This window comes from Aricia agestis, chromosome 18 (assembly GCF_905147365.1).
Source record: "Aricia agestis chromosome 18, ilAriAges1.1, whole genome shotgun sequence".
Classification (NCBI taxonomy): domain Eukaryota; kingdom Metazoa; phylum Arthropoda; class Insecta; order Lepidoptera; family Lycaenidae; genus Aricia; species Aricia agestis.
Genome location: NC_056423.1, coordinates 3,499,836 through 3,526,849, shown reverse-complemented (window position 1 = coordinate 3,526,849; position 27,014 = coordinate 3,499,836). Strand labels below are relative to the sequence as shown.

Sequence of the window (27,014 nt, the reverse complement as noted above, 5' to 3'; positions counted from 1 at the left end):
TTTGCGTTTTCTGTGTGCGACTTTTCAACAAAATTAACTTTATTACCCCCTTAACGTCACCATCTGTCTTCACCTACTGTAACCGCATGTTGTCTCAGCGACCGCAGTAGCAACAGAGCGGGACAGCACATCCGCTAGCCCAGGTGGGCCACGTCGCGTTGTCGAACGTCTGACGAATTTATTCTTCCGTTGTTTGTTTTGATGGACTACGGTCGGCAGATTATGTAACTTTAGCACAAACTAGTTGACGCCCGCAACTCCTTTGCGCCAAAATTCGTTTATCGATCTGGAAAGGATATATATTTTTTTTTATGAAATAAGGGGGCAAACGAGTTAACGGGTCACCTGATGGAAAGCAACTTCCGTCGCCCATGGACACTCGCAGCATCAGAAGAGCTGCAGGTGCGTTGCCGCCCTTTTAAAATTGGATTGGGTAATAAGGGAGGATAGGGGAGGGATGGGAAGGAAATAGGGGAGGGTAGGGAAGGGAATAGGGTAGGGGATTGGGCCTCCGGTAAACTCACTCACGCGGCGAAACACAGCGCAAGCGCTGTTTCACGCCGGTTTTCTGTGAGAACGTGGTATTTCTCCGGTCGAGCCGGCCCATTCGTGTCGAAGCATGGCTCTCCCACGTATATAACGTTCAGACGTTTCATAGACAAAGTCTTTCGCATTTATACAATTAGTATTAAAGAAGTGTGGAGAATAATATTAGTTTAAATGAGTCACAATTCACAAATCATAACTAATCTTAAACTTACAAAGAATGCATATGAAAACAAAAGTCCAGATTTGTCCCTGAGTTATCCTGCAGCTACATCCTGTATTAAACTGAGGAGCTAACATTAATATAACATTTGTCATGCCGACTGCGATGTGGATTAAGGTCTGTCATTTAAATATAGACTCGAATGCTAAGCTAAGTGCTTACTCCACACTTATACATATTATAAATGCGAAAGTGTGTCCGTCTTTTTGTTACCTCTTCACGCTTAAAGCGGTGAACCGATTTTGTTGAAATTTTATTCTTAAGTCCCTGAAAGGGTAACAGGATAGTTTTCTCCTTCAGACCTTCCTTCAGACCTCCTCCTTTTTGGAAATCGGTTAAAATGTGAGCTTTCCGATAAATGAATTTTAACGAAACGCGACAGATTTGCGTACGTCATCTAGTTTTTATTTAAATAAAAGGCTAACAATTATACTACCCATCACTTTTGATACCTTGTTAAACCACAGTTTATTGAAAAGACCGAGAAAGAAACGTTTCTACGATCATATGCAACGTGGTTTTAATATTCAGAGAAGTTCGTTGTCACCAACGGCCAACCGCCTTCTACTGTAAAGTACAGTACCTACCTGTCTTTTATTTAATTATTATTAATAATTTCATCAACACAGTCAATTGTGATTATAAGACGTGTTGATGAAAGAATTTAAGAACTTATTGAAGATATAAGCTTTTGGTGACACGTAGGTATAGAGGTTGGTGAAAACATCCTAAAAAATAACTTAGTGTTAGGAGGCAGTTGGTGAAAACGGGCATTAATCAGCCCTTTACTCCACCATCCACTATTTTCGTACGTACCGATCAACACTCAAGTTCTGCTAATTAATTATCGTATTAACACTTGTCAGCTTGAGTTCTTGACTCTTGTCAGGGTAATTAGTCCACATTTAGCCGTATTCCACGAGTCACGACATGTCGGGTGGGAAGTGTCTTCTTATTTTAGTCAGAAAACACTGGGACAAGTCGCTTGAAACTTTTGTGTGGCTTACTACATCCATACAAATCTTATATCTTTAAACGAGCAATTCTTGTATGTATATAAATATATAATTGGAATCTCGGAATCTGCTCCAACGATTTTCATGAAATTTATTATAAAGGGGGTTTCGGGGGCGATAAATCGATCAAGCTAGGAATCATTTTTAGAAAATGTCATTTTATGCGTGTTTTATCGAATACCGAGCAAATCTCGGTCAAATAGCTAGTAATAATTATAAATGCGAAAGTGTGTCTGTCTGTATGTCTGTTGCCTCTTCATGCTTAAACCGCTAAGCGATTTTGATGAAATATATTATGGAGATAGTTTGAGGCCCTTGGAAGGACATGGGATACTTTTTATCGCGGAAAAATGTACGGTTCCGATGCGATAAACGAATATTGAAGCAACGAAGATGCAGGCGTCATCTAGATAGTAATTAGGTAATACCTACACATAATATGTGGTCTGTTTCACCACTTCCTGATAAAGTGCCAGATAGGCTATTCACAACATTTTTGACAGATTCTCCATACTTCAACTGTCAAGTTAAGTGGTGAATTGCATATTCGGCACTTACCAGGAAACAGGCCCTTAGTATCCGGATTCAGGATATAATTTATCTGGAAAATCCATATATCGGATTTTCGAATTTCGATGGATATTCGTTTCATTTCTAACAATTTACGTAGGTCAGAATTCGTCAAGTGAGAAGTAATAGGATAATATTATCGCAATGTATTCACGCTAGAGGTAGCACACAACACATTATACAACACACACTAAACAAAAAGTTTTGTTCGACCTTTGACAACGCGCAACGTTTGTGATATGAGTTATGACGTGTGCAAAATGTTGGATTTCGGTCGGATTATTATTTACTGTATGTCATAAGTGCTAGAATCGCCCTCTCCTTCGACTTTTGCCTATTAGTGTAACTATTGTAATTTCTAATAGGGGTACCTGTATAAATGTTGATTTCATTACGTCTTTTGCGTTACGTTACTACGCTCTCAGCTACGTCGGGACCCGAGGGGCAAGACACGTCGGATGTATTACAATAATAATCTCAGAAGTCATGATTGTCAAGAAGATAAGTCAAATTTTACTGTCAAATTGATATTGCTTAGGTCTTTGCTTAAATACGACACGTCGGGTAATCACAACAGTATCGTGGTCTTATTAACGTCGGAACACGTCGCGTCGGATGTCGTTGGATGTCGTCGGGTGTGACAGAGACAGAGCGGGGTTTAACTAAACTGGGATGATAATTAACGCGCCGATGGTTGACGACCAATCGGCGCTAGGGCTGCCACAAACAAATTTGAGAATTTTATTACCTTGCAGCTGTATTAAGATAATAAATTAGAAATTTAAAAAGCCAATAACAAGTTTTCACTTATTCAAAACATACGAAAACAAATGCTTTATATAAAATAAACTAATACAATAAACACTAAAGTTAAACTACACTAAAAACTAGTACAATAAAAAGTAAACAGTTTAAATATAAAATAGATTCTGATCCAGGCAGCTGCCCTTAGGGACAGTGCCTAGAATGCTGGCGACATTGTCCCGCTGTAAAGCCAGGAGAAATACGCTCCAGCCCTCTGCGTCACCCGTGCGTTCTATGAGGCGGAATGATATTAAAAAATTGAAAAAGTTTTCACTTAAATCCCGAGAAACGTCCTATGAATCAGTCAAAATGTTGTCGTGTCCAAAATAATAAATTAATTTTAAAACATTTTAATTTGAGGTTTTACCAGCAAAAATTAACAATAACTATTAAAAAGGTTATTGCAAAATTTTGTGTTTTTGGTTTATCTTTGAAATAGCTTGGATTAACAAGATTAAAAAACTGTGGTACGGCAAATTGCAGTGATAACAGATATTATTATGTGTGATTAGTGCTTAATTTAAGATAATACTCGTAATTTAATTTATGATATCGTTTTAATGAGAAATTAACATAATCATTTTATTCTTATCGGCTATTTTCATTTAAAAAATCAGTAAGAATAATCCCACCAAAACATTAAATGTAAAAAGTTGCCAAGCAAAATATTGCATAGCCATGCAATATAATATTTATTGTAAAAAGTTTTCAGATCACATTCAAGCCAAGCCTTCAACTTATTTTGTAATTTAAATCAACATTCAGTGAATTTATCAATAGTTTTCTTTATTTTATAATTATTATAGTGGCTCGGCAATGAGCACAAGAAAAACAAATATAAAACTTCATATTTGGGGTAGTTCATACTTACACAAACGGAAAGCGTAAAGTATTTTTTAGTATGTAACGACGCATGTGGACGATGGTACCCAATAAATCCAATCAGTCGCTGATTATTTCTCTAGTGCTCATTGACAAGCCACTATAATAATTATAAAATAAAGAAAACTATTGATAAATTCACTGAATGTTGATTTAAATTACAAAATAAGTTGAAGGCTTGGCTTGAATGTGATCTGAAAACTTTTTACAATAGATATATTGCATTGCTTTGCAATATTTTGCTTGGCAACTTTTTACATTTAATGTTTTGGTGGGATTTCATTTCTTTTTTAAGGTTTATTTTCTTTTCAGTCTTCAGGTCACGTTAAAACTTTTCTGTACTTAGCTTAGTACCCATTCTCTATCTCTAGGTAGGTATATATTCTAGGTCGTAAAATTAATTGATAATAACAGGTAGGTACTTCTACAAAGTACAAATTCTATGACGATAGCCCAACAACTTTTGAACTTTCAGGAGGTTATTCGTGCACCGATGTTACTTTCGATTGAGTATTACGACCTATCCCGGATTTTTTTAACCATAATAATTATACTCCGCAAACAAGCGATACCGCGATATAAAGGAAGTGCTACACCATATATCGAGCGAGTATGGAGTGTACATCGTAATTCGCAGTTCTGATTTCATTTATATTTTAATCGAATTTAATTATCATAGTTTCATTGTTAACTTTGTTACAACACTATTTTTCCTTTTGTAGGTAAAATAATTATTATGAAGTCGAAACTCATTTTTAATGTTCTTGCAAAGCCACAAACATAAAAATCTTTTCTTTTATTTACTAAGTTATATTATACTTTTCAGTTTTTAGGTTTCCTTGCCCAAAGGATGAAAACGGGAGCATATTCCTAATGAGTCTAGACTTCGCTGTCTGTCTGTCGTCCGTCCGTGTGTCACGAGGCTAGATCTCGAGAACCGCAATAGATATATAGAATAGATATTTTAATTTTTTACAAATTATGTACTTTTGTTGTCGCTATAAAAGCTAACAGTCCAACTAAAATAAAATAAATGATTAATCGGGGGTCTCATACAACAAACACGTTTTTTTGCCCTTTTTTGCTCTATATCCATAATGGTAAAAGTAAGGTTTTTGAAAATTTTAGAAAATACTTAATTGTATTTCAACTTTAATAATAAGTAATAAAAAGTACATAAACTTGTGATTTAAGGGGGGCTCCCATACAAGTTTACGGTACGGAACCCTACGTACGCCAGTCCGACTCGCACTTGGCCAGTTTCATAATTTTTCCTTTCATTGTGGATAACGAACTACCTTGTTGCCAAATTTCAAGGTTCTAAGTCTGTTAGAAGTACCTTAGAATTTTGATGATCTGCCAGTCAGTGAGTGACAAAATGAAGTAACTTTGATTATCCGTTACTATTAAACTATTTATCAAAATGTTATGTAATTTGGAGGTTAAGCTAGTTTTAATACTTGCTCCTAGTCACCAAAATTCTCAATCCCTAGCTTTGTTAACATCGAAGATAAAGGGGGGTGAAAAAGCCGCGAACCGCTTCGAGAAAAGTATGCTACGGCCGTGCCTTTGCTAAAAAGCTTGGCTGGAGCACTGCCGCGCACCCAGATATTATCAACTTTTAAAATTTTCATTTACATATTTTCTCAATATTTTGAATCCAAGAATAAATCCGGATATTGAAATTTCAATAACTTGTTTATAAACGCTCACCCTAAATCAACTGGGTTGTTAATAGTCATCTCAAGTCTAATTTTAATGGCTATAACCTCATCCCTACAGCGATCGCAAATATATCCGTCCGATTGACGCATTAAGCCCACATAACCGCTCACAAATAATCCGAATTAATTACATATTATCTAAATATAAATTGGCAACCCTAGCGACGCAGCTGCACGCCCGCTAGCTTATTGCTTCGTTCGAATTACGCCTTACAAACGCATAAATGCAACGAATTTAACCGATACCGACCTTAATGTTGAACGATAAGGTCGATAATCGAATGGCAATCGGATGTTAGTTATTATAATAAGTTTGTCGTGTACTCGGCTCTATTAAAACGCAACAATAATGCAAGAGCGACTCGAGATTAGGTCTATTTCTGATCTTAAATATTCAAAGTATTATAAACTTTAACTCAAGTATACAAGGTCGGTTCTTGAGCTGTATCGTATGTGGTCAACTGATTTAGACAAGGATCTTGTATTGATCATAAAGCAATAGTTATTCTAAGTTTGCGATAAGTTAATTGAGAGTGATATGTTAAATATTTTGATATGAGTAAGCGAGGACTATTATAGTTAATTTATTAAACAATACATTTGTTATCCATAATTTGTAAATATTACAATAAATCGATAACTGTAATAAATTTTTTCTATGAAGTGTCACCCCTAAAAAAATTCAACCCTTACTGCCAGCAAAACATCAAATTTAAATACGGAATCCTTAAAAAAGAGGAAATCGATAACGAAAACCTTTAAAACAATCTTATTGAGTACCGTTTTATTAGTCCCATTTAAGCCGATGACAATAATAGACCATCACTAGCGATCAAATTAATTGCCCACTCAAAACAAAGAGCGTTTGACGTATTACCCTCCCGAATTAAGAGCACCCGACACGCGCGCAATATCGCTCGCCGACAGTGATCTACAATTAAGCCGGGTTACATCCCTAGGGGTGTCAAACGCGATCAAACGAAAATTAACTCTAAATTATTCATCATAGGATATAATTTAAAACGAGCCATCGTTAATTAGGATGTAAATTGTTTATTTGTCAATGTGTGTGGGATTTTAGTGTGTGTTTTTGTGAACACGTTTTGCCCCCAGCCGTGATAAGAGTTCCTAGTAGAAGTCATTAGTAAATATAGAATTGAACATCATCATTATCATTATGAGCTGTAAATTCTGAATATTCTTAATAATTTGATATGCGAATAAATGCAAAATACTATTAAATACTTCATTACCTCATAGGGATTTTATTAATAGATCTACGCTTTCAGACTCTAAAGCTAAATTTATCCTCAAGACAAGCAACTTGGCCAGCAAGGTTTTCTAGATCATCCTCGTGCTAGCCAAATTGCTTGCCAAACGCCTCTTACCTTTATACTTGTCATCATCGCTCCACAGCGGCGAATCTTTCGGCTTTGGCACGGAAAGATTCAGGGGTTCCTCACGCACTTTGTCACTAGTCCTGGCGCGCAGCTGCGCCTGCAGTCTGTCGTGAGCACTCAACTTCTCATCACTGATCACTTTACTCACTTTGTCCAACCCTAGGATATACTCGATGGTGTGCGGCGTGGGTTTCTTCGGCGGTTTGCCGTACACGTGGGGGTGCCATGACTCGAAGTCTTCTATATCTTTCACGACGTCTATCTCTCGCTCTTCCTCATCCTGCGCGTCTTGCGTGTAGGACGCGTTGTCGTGGTAGGACGCATTGTCCTGGTAGGACGTGTCGTCGTGGAAGGACGCGTCCTGCGCGGTCCTGTCCTGAGAGTCGTGCGTGTAGGACGCGCTCTCCTGCGGGTCGGACGCGTCCTGCGCGTACCGTGCGTCGTCCTGCACGTACGACACTGTCTGCATCTCGTCGCTCGCGCTCATGTGTTCAGCGGAAGCGCATTTTACGATATCTCGTAATGGCCGCTTTGATCCCCTTTGATGTTGCCTGCAACAAGCGCATAATTGGTGCTCGGTCGATGAGATGAGGATGCAATTCTACATATTTTTGTGTGGTAACACTTAATGGTATCGTAAACGGTGTATAACTTAATATAGAGCAGTGAAAATAAACTTGTTAATTAGAACTTTGAGACACTGTTAACTGTAATGTTTTGTTAACTATTCATGAAAAAATATAGATATACTTAATATTTTCATGGTAAAATGTAACCTGTTACCTGCGTGATAATTGATAATCTAACCTAGGTTAAAAAACATCAAAGATTAACAAATAGGCTACATTTTACAAACTACTTGTGATCCGCACATTTTCATTAAACTGACATCTAAAAACAAAATAAATCATTTTAATTTAACCTAGGTACATACACGGATAACGTATTCTTTAATTTATTTCATCGATTTAAACCAATTTCACTTGTACTACTGCGCAAACAGTCCATTAATCCCGGTTAAATTCTCATTAGTATGTAAAGCACAAAATATTATCATTTTATAACAGTCAGTTTATAGTTTAATTAATTGTTATAATTTGTTAATAGCCGATAGGGAAATAAAAAAGACATAAAATATCATACATGTATATTCCAAGAAGGAGATCGGATGATAAAATAATATATTTATGCTAATGAGATGTTATTTCCACGGCACACATCAGAATGAAAAACAAAAGTCATAGATAAAAAAGATGTTCATTTAGATTAAGTAGTTCTTTTAAAACATGACGCTGTTCATGAAAAAAATCTAGATACCTTACAAACTATACTTTTGCGCTAGAGTTTGTAAAATTCGATATTGTGTTCTAAAATCCGGATTATTTGAAAAATCCGGATTTTTTTAAATTCTGGCTTTTGTTTAATTAGGGCGCACTTGCACCTTGTGTATCGTGGCATCTCTTAGGTTATAGCGAAATCGCATTGAGGCAGAAATTCGTCTATCGTACGGCAACCGTGCATTATGGCACGGTGAAAACTATCGTAGGTATGTCCTGGTTCGATATTCAAACAATCTCTAATCTCCATATTCATCAAAATCTAAAGTCAAAACAGTGGTTTTATACTTGAAGATGTAGGTAAGCTGTAACAAATATATTACTTGCACATCTATATTTATACTAGCTGTCCTGGTGAACTTCGTATCACTTTAAAACCTTCCCTGGACTTCTACGAATATTTTAAGACTAAAATCAGCCCAATCCGTTCAGCCGTTTTCGAGTTTTAGCGCGACTAACACATTTGAAAATCCATTTTTATATATAAGATTATAAAGCTAAAGAGTTTATTACTTTGTTTTTTTGTTTGTTTGAACGCACTGATCTCACCAAATACAATATTTTTGTGTTGGATATTGCACTTGTCGAGGAATGCTTGAGGTTATAAAACATCACACTACAACCAATAGCGACGAAGAATCAGAGGAAATTGTGGAAGAAACGGGGAAAATTATTTAAACACGCTAATCTCACAAACTACAAGAGCGATTTTTACGTTATTTGGCAAAAATAGGCAAAAATATAGAGTAGAGAACTGGGAAAGACATAGGCTATTTTCTTACGGGGAAATGTACGATTCCCGCAAAACTATTTTTGCGGGTGAAGCCGCGCGCATTGTCTAGTTTATGACATAAGCATGTATTGTATAATATAGTCCGTGCAATCCGTGAAGACGCGCCCCACCACTTATTGGGTGAGCATTTTTCCCTTTGACCGCGACGCTTTTTCTTAATTGGTATATTTATTGCAGTGTGCGCGTGCACTCATAGGTAATTAGTGTGTACCGATAACACTCAAACATTGGCGAAAGCTTGCACACATTATCACACATATATTATAAACGATTAGGAGGAGTAAGTGGGGCGCGTCTTCGTGGATTGCGCAGACTATACACCTAGTATACTATAAACATACGCATCAACACACAAAGTATTTTCCTATGAAATATAATAGCAACATAATAGTGGTAGCAGTAGCATCGATTATACCGCGTGAGAACCGTCCCACTAATAGCACTTCCAAATAGCTTATTTAATCGGCTCATTCGTTTTATTAATACCGTTCATTAGCATATCTCGCGTTACACATTTTATGTTCATGTCATTTTTAGGACGCCGAAATATAAGTTTGTGTGACAAGTGACAACCCTAGCTATTACGTATGCAGCTAACTGATTTTGATGACGTTTTGCACACAATTAGTTGATCACGGGGTAGTATCTGGGTTGCCAATAATTTTTCTTTTGTTACACTATAAGAATTAAGCCGTTTTCATCAACCTTAATACCCATTTGTCTCGCCTTTTAAAATATCTACCTCCCCTCATAATCCGGCAATTCGTCAGTAGATGATCGATGTCTCCACTCCCCTCGTGCGTGCCCTATCTACCCTCGAGGTACTGATTGATTTTTATTGCCGAATAGGGCTGGCAAGTAAGAGTTTTTCTTACAAAGTTTTTCAAGTTACTATTAATATTGTTAATGCGAAACTATGTCTATATGTTTGTGTCGTCTGTACGTTTGTTACCACTTCACCTTTAAGCTGCTGAATTGATTTTGCTGACCATGGTATATAGATACTACTTTGAATAGTTTTTAATTTTATATTTTGATTTTTGGCACAACTCCAATCCTACTAGTACATATTTAAATAAAGCAGCCGCTATGAACAATTCATGCTGAAGTACCTAATGCCAAAGAGTGTTATTTCAATACTTTGTACAATAATAAATTTTCAAGAACCCCATGACAAGAAATGCCATAAAATTAGCTAACGACAACACCGAATACTCGAACAGTAACAAAATTCCTCTACGGTGGTATTTTATTGTCCAAAACCGGCTTATAATTTTATTGTTTTGGTAATATTTACATAAAAAGCTGTAGAGTCGCGTGAAAGAAGTCGTCGACCGATTTAACTGGGACCTATTCAGGGTCGGATATAGCAATTGTAGCGCGTGTTACGGGCCAAGCAGTTTGGGGCAAATCGAGGCTCAAATCTCTATATCAAGTGTTAAAATTAGTATGAAATTCTGTACCTCGTTGTTTTGATTAAATGTTCTTTTTTATGAAATAAGGAGGCAAACAAGCAAACGTGTCACATGATGGAAAGCAACTTAACACTCGCAGCATCAGAATAGCTGCAAGTGCGTTGCTGGCCTTTTAAGAGTAACAGGGTAGGGAATTGGGCGTCCGGTAAACTCATTCACTCGGCGAAACACAGCGCAAGCGCTGTTTCACGCCGGTTTTCTGTGAGAACGTGGTATTTCTCCGGTCGAGCCAGCCCATTCATGCCAAAGCATGGCTCTCCCACGTATATGTGTCAAAATATTGGTCATTTATATTCAAAACAACGGTGTCTGTCTTCAGCAGGTGGCGGCTTTAAGTGTTTCATAGTAATCTTATAAAGTTCTCTACAGGTTGTAACAAACTAAGTGAGAATACTTTAGGGTGTGCACGTGTTCCTTGTAGAGAGTTCACTGTGAAAGTAGCAGCGCTGAAAGATTAATTTTATTTTGTGATTTGTATGGGCAAGCCCCCCAGCGACACGAGTTTCCCCATACAAAAGTGAAAAAAATTATCTTTCAGCGCTGCTACTTTTACAGTGAACTCTATACACGGGACACATACACACCCTCAAACTGTAATAATACTTAATTTTGTGACACCCTATAAATATAGAATGAATTTCAGCTGAAATGGCAATTAGGCTAAGTATTACTGTGGCTGAAATTTTCTTTGAAAACTTTTTTCTTTTGTCTTCCACTTTTTGCACTTATCTCTCGATCTGGCTTGTAGCAAGAGGGTAGCTAGTAGCTACGCGCTCGAATATTCTACGGGCCCCATGTTAGCTGAATACGCCACTGACTCAATGAACTGGTTTTTAAATGAACGAAAAAGTTATAAATTGTAGCTATAAATGTTTATTAATTGTTATAGGGTAAGGCTTCCTATAGCTACTGCATTAAATAGTTGATTACATAATATATTTAAAGTTTATAAGTACCTTACGTACGTGGGAGAGCCATGCTTCGGCACGAATGGGCCGGCTCGACCGGAGAAATACCACGTCCTCACAGAAAACCGGCGTGAAACAGCGCTTGCGCTGTGTTTCGCCGAGTGAGTGAGTTTACCGGAGGCTCAATCCCCTACCCTATTCCCTTCCATACCCTCCCCTATTCCCTTCCCTTCCCTCCCCTATTACCTTATTAAAAGGCCGGCAACGCACCTGCAGCTCTTCTGATGCTGCGAGTGTCCATGGGCGACGGAAGTTGCTTTCCATCAGGTGACCCGTTTGCTCGTTTGCCCCCTTATATCAATAACTTGCACGACTTTGTCACACTGCACAGACTTTAATATTAGTATTGTATTTAATTTTTAAGCAATCATCAAAAACATTTTTGGGACTTGCGACCTTTACTTTCGTGCTAGTTATGCGGGAACCATTGTCACGCGATATTGTTCACTATTAGCTGCAGCGCAAAGCATAATGCCCAGGGGCACGATTCTGGAATGTATGAATGGCGTGGAGGATTTCTGACAGCCCACTCTTAAAAAAACGTTAGAACTTAGAAACTGGACATTAATTTAGTGTTAGCTATCAACTAAAATGTGACGTGGATTTTATTGGTCCGATTCCCGATCATTTTTTTTTATTAGGTACTAATTACTATCAAGCTAATTTTTTGTGAGTAGCTTCATTTTGATAAGACGAACAACAATTTTATCTGCGAAAAATCTCGAATGTGGTAGCTAACAGAGAATAGAGATAGAAAGGATTTCATACTTTGATTTGATGGTCCTCACAAAAAATTCGCTTGATAGTAAAATTAAATAGTAATAGAAAAAATGTTCTAGGGAAACCCAGACTATATTAGTTGGTTTAACAAATACTAATTTGACATTCATGTAGCGAATATAACAATCAACAAGATGTGTCACATCAAAATAAATAATTACAACAACAAGTGACAAGTGACAACCCTGAAACAAAACATCGTTGTCATCGCTCGCTCAAACAAAGTATGCGAATACGACACGATAATTATTGTGGACGGACAGACAGACAAAATTATACATTTTGTATATATTTGAGATGTTTTTTTTTTATTAATTAGGGGGCAAACGAGCAAACGGGTCACCTGATGGAAAGTAACTTCCGTCGCCCATGGACACTCGCAACAATAGAGCTGCAGGTGCGTTGCCGCCCTTTTAAGAGGGAATAGGGTAATATGGGAGGGTAGGGAAGGGAAGGGGAGGGTGGGGAAGGGAATAGGGTAGGGGATTGGGCCTCCGGTAAACTCACTCACCCGGCGAAACACAGCGTGTTAACGTGGGAGAGCCATGCTTCGGCACAAATGGGCCGGCTCGACCGGAGAAATACCACGTTCTCACAGAAAACCGGCGTGAAACAGCGCTTGCGCTGTGTTTCGCCGAGTGAGTGAGTTTACCGGAGGCCCAATCCCTTACCCTATTTCCTTCCCTTCCCTTCCCTACCCTCCCCTATTACCCTATTCCCTCGTAAAAGGCCGGCAACGCACCTGCAGCTCTTCTGATACGAGTGTCCATGGGCGACGGAAGTTGCTTTCCATCAGGTGACCAGTTTGCTCGTTAGCCCACTCATTTCATTAAAAAAAACTACTTTATTATTTAATGCATTTTCATATAAAAATGTATATTTTGCCTGACGCAATAGCACATCACCACGACAACAATCAAACGAAATCCCAAAAGCAAAAGACAAAATCATCGAAGTATAAACGTGTCACCAGCAACGATCAATTAATATGAGCCGATAAACGATTAGAATTATAATGGCGGCTACACAAAGTGGAGGAAGCGTGCGTGTGGGCTGTGGCCACACATACACATATACCATACATACATACAGACATACACAACTCTCATACACGCTCACATACAAAACCATACATCATCGAATTATTAAGCTATGTTATTAGCGTAAGGATAGGTTAAAGCGCAGGGATGCAAATTAGGAGACATATCGTGCTTTTCACAGAAGAAATGCAAATAAATAAAAAGTACTAAGACTTTAGAGACAGTGACAAAATATTTCTTTTATCCTTCTGTCACTTTATTTACCTTCTAGAAATAAAGCCTTTCTATGGCAGTCGTGCTTAATATATTATGATTATGGCAGCACCGCAAATGGTTTTTTTTTTATTTTTTTTATTATAAAATTGGGGCCGTCTATAGACTGTTCGTCCATATCCTTTTTTTGTTATTTTATTATTTAGATTTTTCGCACTAAGGATAATTGAAATAATATTATGAATTTTAATTAATTGTGGTCCATCACGTCATGGACACTTTTTTTTTTTTGTGTATACAGGGTGTAACAAAAATAAGTGATAATACTTTAGGGTGTGTATGTGTTCCTTGTAGAGAGTTCACTGTGAAAGTAGCAGCTCTGAAAGACGAAAATATTTTTTCACTTTTGTATGGGCAAGGGCCCGAGCGTCACGAGTTTCCCCATACAAAAGTGAAAAAAATTTTTGGTCTTTCAGCGCTGCTACTTTCACAGTGAACTCTCTACAAGGAACACGTACACACCCTAAAGTATTATCACTTATTTTTGTTACATCCTGTATATATATTTAATAGAATAGAGTATAATATGTTATACATATAATAAATAAATATATACATTTATTGTTTTATAAATTGCATAATAATAATATTAATGTTTTGAACGGTGAGGTCCCAGTCGGTGTGGCGGCCAGTAGATCCGACATTTTCCGATTTCCTTAGATTTTATGCTGCTCCACCCTTTGCCTTTAGATGTTGTGACATTGGCTTGGTGGAGAGGGGTCACTCAAGCTGGGTGGAGTTTCTAGGTTGTTAAAAAGATATCGTTCTGTGTCGAATCTACCCGCCATGTGGCTTAGGACTTTATCGTTCCTGTCTTTTATAGTCATTTTTATATTATAATCTTTTATGTGTTCGGTTGACACCTCCGTGGCTCTTTTTATGAAGCTTGCCACAGCGTCTCCATCAGTGTCAGTGTAATAGACACAGGTGTTAGTGTGCCGGGATATAGCTACAACTGCATGAGGAACGCTGTCATGGATTGCCAGCTTTCGGGACTTGGTCTGTATGATGATCACCGAAGGACTCGTTAATCCCTGAGCTTCATGGATTGTGAGGACGCGAGAGTCCGTTCCCGATCCATAGCCTGTATTAGTGAGGGCTGCTTTCTCCTCTTGTGTGTGGACAAGATACAGGGTATTTAGATCGGTTTTAGGTATTCTCGCTCCTGTATACTTCATTAGCTTTAGGGACCGCACAATTTCCTTCGATGAATAGATGTTATTATAGACCATGTTTAAGGCGTATGCCACATCCATAGGGCTCCTGTGTGTGCAAGACAGCACCGCAAATGGTTACATTCTTGCGACACCACTTTATTTCCATGTAATTTCTATGAATAAAAAATACATATTTAACTACTACCGATAAATTATCGAACGCGAAGGTACCAGTATCCATTTTATACTGGAGCCAATGAGCAAGACTCGCAGGACGCGTAAAGGGTCAAGACACAAAATTCAAGACATAGTATAGACGGAAAAATCTGATCTTATTTTGGGAAAAATGCAACAGCAAGATATTGATTTTATTGTTATTAAGTTTTGCATGACTTTGGTTGGGTGGTGTAAGTTTCGTAGATATGAAAAAAGTTATGAATATTTCTAAAGAGTAGAGACTCGTCCTTACTTTTGAAATCATTTCCATACTGACATCAAAAGCTTTATCGCGATTATAACTTATGTGCAGTGTTCATCCCAGTAAATAATTAATATATCAAAGTTAAACTATATATTAATATTAATAAACAATTTTTATGTCGTTGACACAAATAGCTATTATTATTGTTGTTGTTTATTTTTAAACTTGGCTACTTCATACTTGTTTCTTCTAATAAATATTAAAGTCTCTCACACTCGCACACAGTTTAGGCTTACTAAGTATTTGACTTACTACCTAGTTCCTAGTAATTCTCTTATATTATACAAGATGTTTGTGCAAACACCGTTATCCTTGAAACCAGCAAATGAGCCCGTCAAAATGAACAACTTTTTGTATGAGAACAATGCTGGGAACTCAAAAAATCCGTCTTCATACCCATACATAACACCCAGCATCCGTATGGGTATGAAGACGGCATTTTTTTGTGTTCCCAGCATTGTTCTCATAGAAAAAGTTGTTCATTTTGACGGGCTCATTTGATGGTTTCAAGGATAACGGTGTTTACACTAACACACTGTATAAAATTCTCGTGTCACAAATCACAATGTTAGGCCGCGTACTCCTCCGAAACCTCCTCGTCCTTTTATATTGATAAGTGCATTTGTTGAATTAATAATATTGAATTAATAAAATAGTAAATTGTTACAACTCGAGACTGACGGTGACCATTGTTTGTGCGACGGGATAGCGATTAGCGATGGACGTTGCCATGGTGACATACCTAATTAGTCACTTCAATAAAATAATACGGGCGAAATACCTTATATGGCAAAGAAACGTTTGCCGGGACAGCTAGTTATAATCTAAATTCTCTAATCTAAATATTGGTTTGAAACCAAAAAACACGGCCAAAAAAGTAGTAAAAGATGGTCCCGTGCGAGTTTCTTATACGTCGGTTCTTCTCGCCGGGTTAGTTCCCGTATCGGTGGTAGGCCTCGCTCATGTAGAACTTTGTTAACCTATTTAGAAATAAATATTTCGATTTTATTTTGATTTTTGAAAAAGTTTGTGAATTACCTACCACATTGGCCACTTGTGCAAACTCTATCACAAGCCACAATTCAAAAAGACCACCATCAAATCGAAGACTCCATAAATTCTTAACAGTTTCAAAGGAGCACCAAAAAAACCAAGGAATTCCATAACAGAATTTGTATTTAAATCTGTCTGCGAAAAAGCGATCAAAAGCTAGCGCAACAAGATGGCCGCCAGGCGCTCAAAGCAAAAATGTTAACTGCTACATTTCCTCCATTATTTCTTTTGATTCGGACAGGACGGGAGTTAATTACATATTTCCGCCGGTTTTCGGCGCGATCGTGATATATAGCCTATCTCCACAGCTCCAGATTCACACATTCGTTAAATATTTTATGAGCTATGATCAAACGGCACTTTATTAATGTGCCCGCTAATTCTATATAATATTAATTGGTGTTTCCGCATATCTACAGCTGCCAAGGTGCCACACGCACTGCAGTCGAGAAAATTTCAAACGACAGTCTTCATTCTTTTTTTAAATCAAGAAATCTTATTTTTTACACAGTGCATGGTCATTGAAGAAAATGAAAAATAGGCTTCTTTTTAGGTATTGCGTATGCCCTATGAAAAAAATGTACCCAAATCTATTGCCAAGTCTCTCTCGCTCTTCTAGCGTTGCAGGTATCCATGGGATATTCGTCACTCTATCATAACGTTTAAAACACGAAATAAATAAACAAAGAATTTATTTATATTTTATACAGGACGTTATTTTTATATTAGGAGTTGGTATAACTATTTATTTATATCAACTCCTAATTCTCTACATGTTAGGCAAGAAAAAGTGCGTTGCACCAAAATTAATCTGTCGCCCGGGAACCGCACATTTTTCGGAATAAAAAGTATCCTTTCACTAAAATCGGTTCAGTTGTTTGGGCGTGAAGAGGTAACAGAGTACAGACAGACAAACAGACTGACACACTTTCGCGTTTATAATATTAGTATGGATATTTTACACCCATTATAATAACCGGTACGTAGGTATAATGCGTATTGTATGAGAGCGTGTTGTGGACATCCTGTATACTAATATGATGCGTCTGCGCGCTGACTGTGCAACTCCATTGACGTCATTAGAGTTACTGACATTGCCCTAATGCACGATAAACTCACAAAATATACTTTAATAATCACAAAATAGAGTTTAAAATCCAACGTGTCGTTTTAAATAGGTTTACGTAGTGTTTATATAGTAATTTTCGCGGACGTACATTACAAAAGTGTTAATTGCGAGAAATTGTACCCATCTTAATGTATTTAATTAATTGCTGATTTTCGAAGGCTATTTATGGAAGTAGGTTATTGAGCCTACTGATCAGATAATACGTTATTAATATTATGATTTATGAACATGTCTCGGTTTAAGTGACAAGGATCGTCACAGGTAAACGAGACAAGTTCATGACATTAATTGAATTATAGTATTCATACCAAGTGTCTGAGTAAACAAATGTGAAAATTAACTCATCTCGTTTTTCCATTTCCGCGATAACTAGTTTAGGCAGGGGCGTCTTTCCCTTATGTGCAGGGTGTGCGTTGCACACGGGCGCCGCGGCCCTAGGGGCGCCGAGCGCCGCTCGCAACGGAGCCCCATTCGGCGCGCGCCCGCGCTGGCCGGCCACCGCGCTTTTATGACCAACGTGAAAAGAACTTCAGTTTGCATACATTTTGTGTAGCATCTGGAGATCTTCTTATATTTGTAGAAATTCGAATTACAGCAAAGCAAGGCGCGCTACCTTCCCACTATCCCACCAAAAGCATTATGTAAAAAAACCTAGCCAAGTATCGATGGAGCTGCTTGTTTATCTCTAAACAGTAATGAAATCTAGACAAAGTCGTGCCAAGCCTTAGGTTTCTGACTGCGATTTCTTTATAATTATAGTTCATGCTGTTTGATCGGGTTTGGCACAAAGCGCTGCCATCAAAGCTTTCATCATATTATGGGCTCCCCGAGAATTTATGCAAATGGGTCACAAGTTTCTTTGCAGACAGAAGTATAAACAGACAGAATGCTCTGAAACTCAGTCTGTTGATGCTGGTGTCCCTCAGGGCTGACCAGCGGCATTCATTGCTATGCGGATAATAGTGATGCCCTATAATATGCCGGCTCCCCCCATATTTCTCGGCTAAATGTCATTGAGAGTCGAAACTAACTTGTGCTTAAAGTAGAGAATGCATTGGAGAACGTCCCTAAATGGGGTAGACGTAACTTAGTCCAATTCAACCCTGCCAAGACTCGTTTTGAGAGCACCTTAACAATCTCCCCCAGCATTGAAATACTCGGCGTAAACATATCGAGCGAATTCCAGTTCCGATGTGATCTAGAGAGTAAGGCCAAGTTAGGCTCGAAAAAGCTTGGTGTTCTTAACAGAGCGAGACAGCATTTCAGACGGGACCAACACGTACAACTCTACAAGGCGCAGGTTCGGCCTGTGACAATACTGTTCTCATCTCTGGGCAGGGGCGCTTAAATACCAACTATCTCCCTCTGGATCATATCCAACGAAGGGAATTGTTGATTTCTATAGTGTATCAAACAGACTGGACCCCTAGAAATTACGCCGAGAATCGAGATGTATCTTCATTCTGCATCCTCTATCGGTTGCATCACGGGGAATGCTCTGAGAAATTGTTCGGAATCATACCTCCTGCAACTTTTCGCCATTGTTCCACACGAAAAATATACTATCCTCATCACCTTGATGAGTGTATTCTTCCATCGAGCATTTTTCGCATAACTTTCTGCCACGTACTGTAAAACTCTGTAATGAACTGTCATCAACAGTATTTCCGGACCAATACGCAGTGCCGTAAATAACCTTTTTTGCACCCTGTGCGAGCTTCATAACTGCGCCCTAGTTTTTTAAAATTATGTATTATAGGTAGTAGGTACCCAGAGCAATGCTAGTATAGGCCTATTTTGTTTCATTCAGGGTGATAAAATAAAACTTGGTGTTAGTAGACCAATTACAATAATAATAAAATGATATTAAGTATTATATATTATAATACTTAATATCATTTTAGTATTATATAATATACCTACTAGTATTTAGGAAATTATTAATTTTTTAAAATGTTTTGTCTAATTTATTTAGACTTTTGATGTTACTGGCATGTAAGTATAACGTATTGTTGGGATCGATCACTAGGGGCGCAGCAGGAACTTATCAGGAGCAAACCGAAAAAATAATAGTTGGTACTATTAGTAGGTCTGGCCATTCTTGCGCCCCCCAGAGTCTACGCCCTGTGCCTGGGTACCGGTGGTACCGCCCTATTTACGGCACTGTCAATACGACCTGCAAACCTTCAAGAAGAGAGCGTATTCCCTCTTAAAAGGATGGCAACGCACCAGCAGCTCTTCTGATGTTGCAAGTGTCCATGAGCGACGGTACTTGCTTTCCATCAGGTGACTCGTTTGCTCATTTGCCCCCTTATCTTATACCCATACTAATATAGAGTCTTCACCCTTAGGCGGCCCGACAAACTGTACTTGTACTATGTACCCATTTCATTTTGACCGCGCGCTTGCTAAGGGGCGCTAGAGTAATGTTTGCACACGGGCGCCACATGGGCTAGAGACGGCCCTGAGTTTAGGTGTAAGAATCTTTACTCAATACTCAGCTGTTCTTTTAGGACGGGCTCAAGCAGAAAAATTAAAATGTATTAAGTATATCAAAATATATTTTTCATCAAATAAAATCAATATTTCTATTAAAAATGTAATAATTTTAAAAACAACTTAAAAGTTTGAGGTGGCCTTGGTCTGCTTGAGAAAATACAAAAATTAAGACCCTTATTTTCATAAAATCAAATTAAAAAATATTTTGCCTCAATTGGTCACTTTTTGAACATGCTGATGTTTCAGGTTAAAAGTTGTGTTTAACTATAGAACTTAATAAATACTACTTAAAGCAAATTTTTTAGACATTTTAGAAGAATTTGATGCTTCGACAAATTATAATATATGTTTAAAAAAATTGTTCGTCAGGCAAAACTTACATAACAATTACTATTGAAATGATAATTATCTTCCAATCTTAATTTTTTCCATACCTAAGTAATAAAATACTCGTATAACCTAGCCTGGAGGCTTCAGACTTCGACTAAAAAGTGGGCATTATCAAATATCACCGTTTAAGCAGACCGGAATATTATTTTATGATTTTTTTATGAGCAAAATTATACAAAAAGAATAATTTTGTAATTTGTTAACGTCTCAGAACATAAATGATAAATGACTATATTTTGGATACGAATTGCGGAAAACCACTCACAGTATTAGCATAAAATTGTTCGAATTTTAAACATTATTTTCGTTAACATTAAAATATCTTTTACACGCACAAATCTTTAATGAAAAGTATTTAAATCTTATGACTTATTTCAAAAAAGATAGGATAGCTTCTAATTATTTACAATTATTGTGAAAGTTAATATTTTAATCTTGCTTATTTTCTGATGTTTAGCGCCATTTTGAAGTCAAATAAACTTCTATTTCCGGCGAGGACAGGAAGAAAAAAATAATATAAGTATTGTAATTGTCACCGCCGGACCTATTTTAGCTAAAATAAAATAAGAGAAGACGTGTGAAGTGTTACAATTTTTACATGTATAAAAAAGCTTCTATTTATCTCTACTAATATAACAAATGGAAAATAGTCTGTCTCTCTTTAGATGGCTGAATAGCAGCCAGACGGGACCTGCATATGTATGCTGGACTCTGCACCTTACCATAAAGCTAAAAAAAGTATTAACTTTTTTGAAGATATTTTTTTTTTCCATAAGAGACACGTACGTAATGTTTTTGACGACAAACGTATTGTTTTTGACGTGAGTATAATATAATACCCATTGCATTTACCTACGGTTGAGTAATTTAGAAAAATGTTTACTTCATTTATGTTAGCAATTTGGTATCTATTAATTTGACGACCTCTGTGGCTCAGTGGTGAGCGCGTTGGTAGCTCTAGCCGGAGATCGCGGGTTCGAATCCCGCCGACGGAACAAAAAGTTTTCAATGTTCCCGGGTCTGGATGTGTATTAAATATGTGTATGATATAATAAAAATCTTAAATATATGTATAGTATAAAAGTATTAAATATATTTCCGTTGTCTGGTACCTGTAACACAAGTCCTTCAGGTACTTAGCACGGGGCCAGACTGACGTGGTGTGAAGCGTCCATAGATATTATTATTATTATTATTATTATTATTATTATTATTATTATTAATACTATGAAGCACCCTTTCAATTTTTAATAGTAAGTTTACCTATTCAAAAAGTTTATTTCACCCAATACATTTTAAATCTTTATTTAAGGAGTTTCAATATAAAATATTGACCTCTTCAAATGTAATGTAGCAATACCAGTTACAACGTAATCAATTTATTTTTGTGTTTAATCCCCACTAAGCGGCGATCAGCACTAATTAATTGATAACATTACACAAACAATTAAGAAGCCAACACCTACACAAATGTTAACTATTTATACGATAATCTCTAATTAAAATTGGGTACCTAACTATTAATAAAAATTAAAAAAAAATGCAGAGGAAACGCTATGCGTGCTCCAACACTCCTATAGTTGGGACTTGAGAGATATAATACGCATAGATATGCCCCAAATCAAAGCCTTTTTTTTTTGATGCGCAGGCGAAACCCATCATGGGTGCCCCGGGTTGGGGATGTGCCTCAGTTAGCTGAAGCACCCCGGGGGTATGTGGGACTCTTACCCACTAAAACCACCTGCGGTTTGCCTTCAGCCGTATACAGGCGTATACAGGACTCCCTCCCCAAATCAAAGCCTCAATTAATACCACGCGGTCTCTAATACGTAATGAAACCAAAATTTGTAATTTTTTGGTTCCCGTTTTTACCCTTAAATAAATTAACCAACTAGCCTAACTTCATATTTTTTTTAAATTAATGATCTTCTAATAATAAACAAATAAAATAGACTACTTAATATTTTAATAATTTGTGCAAAGCGCCAAACAAAAGTGTACCTAATGATTTACTTAAATGAAAAACCTTCTGGATTATTTGTATTTCATTAGCCATTAGTATTACCCCCTCCTTTTTTACTATGCCATTACGATGAAAACGCATAATTCTATTCATGCATATAATTTATCTCTTGTAATCTGGTGAATATTATCGAGCATTATCCGCGAATTTTCACCTTACAGTAAGAGCCATTCCACACGACGCGTTGCGTCATCGCAGCGTTATTACTTATTACAAAGCAGTCTGGGTGAAGCCAAACGAGCGTAATTTGTGAGTTGTGAGTCGCAGAATTTCGATTGCGTAATTATCTTTTCATACAAATCATGACTCATAAAATTACGCTCGTGTGAATCAAACAGGAATTTTGTATGAAACTGAATGCAGCAGAATTTCTGCCAGCCGAAGTTTGGCTTCACTCTTAGGGTCAATTCAGATCGCAACGCGACGCGTAGATGAATTTCTAAATTAGTATGGTGGAAAGGCAATAGCGTGTAAATAGCTGAATTGCCTGCGGGATAATACAAAGTTCTCAAAAAAAGACACTCCGGAATCCGTATCATGCCCGACTAACCTGTTCCATAGTCAGCAGGGGTGATCCTCAGGCAATTGCAGTAGCAGCAAGCCCGTTGGATCTTGTAGGAGCAAGATGATTGTCTTCTGTAGCGCGTGGTCCGCTCCGGAGCGTAGCTGAAGTACTCTTGAATTTTGATGCACTTTGGTCGGCCGACCACACAAAAAGTTCACAGCGATTATATTGAAAAAAACCAAAAGGGAAAGAAACTTGAAATTCCAGCTGGATTAAGCCTTTTCAAGGAAAAATTATCAGAACAAAATTTTCTCGAATGCCATCAAGCCCGGTCCGCGGCAAAAAGCCGCCAGCAAACACTTGTCATCTGTCAAGTGTCAAAGATATGTATTCTTCGTCTTTTTCCGACAGTGGTGAATTGCCATATTATGTTAAAGGTTCCTCCAACGGTTGATAAACAGAAATTCCCAAACTGAGCTATATCCCAACAGTGGAAATCAAACACAACACAAATCCAGAGTGTAATTTGAGAACTTATTATTTAATTATTAAGGAAATATAATATATTAAATTATAACAAAATTAAGTGCACAACCATATGGTTGTGCACTTAATCCATATGGATTTGACAGATTCGCAAGACGTCTCACGCTGACGACATCTGTGAAATCCATACAAATTTAGGTCGCGTCGCGTCACGTTGCGGTCTGAATTGACCCTTAACGTCAACACTCCCGCTTCTTCTCGGGGGCTGCTGTCCGCTGCTGTCCTTCATGTGTGCGTTGCGACGACGCAGCGCGCTGTGTGAACATCTTGGTTATTTGTATGTAAAACAACACAACGGCAGCGCTGCGTCGACGCAACGTTCACGCAACGTGCTGTGTGTATCTAGGAGCAGAACAACAAAAATATACAATACATAAATAAATATATCGCTGATGCCCGTTTTCACCAATCCCTTGGAGACATTAAAATTAATGTTAAAGTGTTGGTAAATAAGAGTATTATGTATTCTTTTAAAATTTTACCACGGGTTATACAGAGTGTAACAAAACTAAGTGATAATACTTTAGGGTGTGTAATATTGTTTATGTGTTCCAGAGTTTACTTTTTAGTTTTTACTTTTGTATGGAAAAATTTTTGACGCAGAGGCGCTGTCTCATACGAATCATTCAAAAATTTTGCTCTTTCAGCGCTGCAACTTTCACAATGAACTCTATGTAAGGGACACATTCACACCCTAATGTATTATCAGTTAGTATTTTTACATATTGTATATTATCAAAAGTCCTAGAAGCCTCAAGAAATTTAATATTTTATGTCACACAAACTTTGGTGAAACCATGTTTGTTTCAAGAGGTTCATCAAAATCTTTAGCACTTGACGAAAACGGACAAGAGTGTAGTCAAATCTGATAAATATTTACTTAGGGCCTGTTTCACCACTTCCTGATAAATGCCGGATCCACAACTTATCTGACAGATACTCCATACTCCATTCTCAATTCTGTTAGATAAATCGTGGACGGTCCCATCAGGCACTTGTCATGAATTAGTGATGAAACATCCCCTAATTATCTTATTAATACATGATATTGTGATGTCTTTATTTGCATACTTACATTGTTAAAAAAACTTTCTAGTATTTAAGGTAATATCATTATTTCTTTTAAATATGTACATGGTTGCACAAAACTAAGCTCAAAATATTATCATTACTTTTTGCGGATTATAATTAGATCTCGTCTGAGTAATGGTGGCCATACACCATCCTTTCTATAGTTTAATCGGCATGATGCTACCGATTGGATCAGTTAGAACTGACCGTGTGTGAGAGTGGATTGGCATGAGTCATGCTTATCCCTGTCCTACTCCTCCTATCTTCTGATTAAATTCGTTGCGGGTCCCAAGACAGCTTTAGCATGTCCCTCGGGTTCCCTGAGATCATATCAAAGGGTTTTCGTGCTTGCATACCGCTGTCGATCCTGGCGACTTTCCATATATAAAAAAGTACTCCGTGCTGGCGATACAGTGGTGGAAATGTGTGGTGGGCCAAAGCCCGTTAAAAAATATCAGAGAAGTTGATTCCTAGGCACATAGATGGCGGACCTAAGTAATTTGGTTGAGTTAGGTCAAACCCAGCCGACAGATCACAATTAACATTGAATTGACATGATCCGACCAAAATAATGACGTAGTCAACTGTCAATTGCCTAGGAATCGATTTCCTCCATGGTACAATGAACATTTTTTTTATCTTTGATAAAATTCCAAAACTTGTTAATAACTTTCGCAATCACTCAAATAGACCGCCAAGTGCCAACCTAGCTAAGATGGCTGTTTGTTTATTAAATATGTGACAACATTTCTTTAATGCTTTCGAATTGTTATATTTTCAATTCAAAAACATACTTTTATATTATTAACAAAGTCACGGGCATCCGCTAGTGGCCGTCAAAAGCCATTAGACAATATTATATTACCGCTATTAAACAACAATTAAATTTAACCAGCGGCAATCAATCACTCCGATTTATGGCCATTATTTGAATAAAGCTATAAACTCACCTGACCTATAAAATCCGAGTCACAAAAACACAGTCCACAGGTTGATGAAAAAAAAATAAAGTCACAATTGGCACTTCGCGTCAACGCATGGCGGGAACGCGGCGCGGCGTTCGAAATACGAATCGCGCGGGAGGAGTTGACGCGCCGGTCCTCGCAGTTAGACTAACATCCAAATCGCTTAATTTTATGAGTTGTTGCCTTGCCTTCTCCACCCCCTCGAAGCGCGCCCGCTGTGGCTTTGCATGGACGTTTGTTTTACCATGATTATTTTTTGAATTCTTAGCTTGTGTGCGGTTAGCGGTATGTGTAATGTGATAGTTATCCAAAATTTTGAAGATTTAGGAATGTAAATATTATGTAAAATCCTAGATTAACATCAGACGTTAAACTTTGATACTATGTAGATTATGCACAATGCACTTTAAAGTAATTTTTCAAAGATGAAACACTGTATTCAATTAACCATATCATATGACAAGCTATCATCACAAATCGTATTGTTAAAAATAAACAATTTATTGTTAAGTTATCAGCTAATAATCCTCCCATTCGATGTTGCTATCGTTTATTGAAGACAATATTTTGTCTTTTCTTAGGTTAACCCATCAAACCCCAAGCGGCAGCCGGCTGACACTTGAGTTTTGATGAGTTAACCTAAGAAAAGACAGTAATTGAAAATCTATTGTGTCTGCTATACCAACGATGAACGTGTTAATGTTGTTTATCATTTAAATTCTTGAATTATATAAAAAAAATAACTGTAGATAATAATTTAAAAACAAATTACCTCAATAGTTAAACTCTATATACATTATACATAGAGTTTTGTCACGTCATATTATAGGTACCACGTTACACATTTTGTAGTACCACGCAATCATCCTTGTAATCGAAAAATTCTAGTACAGGTTCCCTAGACTAGAACATTACTTTTTATAACTATCGTGAGTAGCTTAATTTTGATAAGACGAACAACAATTTCCTCTGCGAAAATTCTCGTAAGTGGTAGCTAACAGGGAAGATAGAAAGGATTTAATATTTCGATTTGATGATCCTAAAATATGGATTGTTCTATTTGTAGGACAATATTACGGTTGAATTATATAACTATTAACGTATCAATATACAACAAATCAGCTGGTTAGGGTTCTGTTCTAGGGTTCCGTAGTCAACGACTTGTTGATATAATCAAAAAAATTGTTCTAGGGAACCTGTACTATTTTAAGAAAATATACTATTATAACAACTTTTCACTAAATAAATGAAATATTACGGCATTACAAAGTTATAACGACGGACCGTTTAGAGCCGCTACAGTAGCAATAACTCTGCGCGGCAATCACGTCATCGCTCTATTACAGACACACACAGATACATAC

At 37.3% G+C, this 27,014-nt stretch overlaps 1 protein-coding gene across 2 annotated transcripts in view; it reads right to left on the bottom strand.

Annotated features, from left to right (window-relative positions):
* LOC121735993 (retinal homeobox protein Rx-B-like) overlaps positions 1-25,777 on the bottom strand; it is a 78,444-nt gene extending 52,667 nt beyond the window's left edge. Inside the window, exons 1-2 of one of the 2 annotated variants that reach the window (XM_042127009.1) lie at positions 25,636-25,777; positions 7,154-7,716 (exon numbers count right to left, since the gene is read on the bottom strand). In XM_042127009.1, the coding sequence (XP_041982943.1) occupies positions 7,154-7,652 (499 nt within the window). In that variant the 5' untranslated portion in view covers positions 7,653-7,716; positions 25,636-25,777. The remainder of the gene's footprint in view (positions 1-7,153; positions 7,717-25,635) is intronic. The other variant, XM_042127010.1, reaches the window with a different exon arrangement.
* Positions 25,778-27,014: the final 1,237 nt, after the last annotated feature.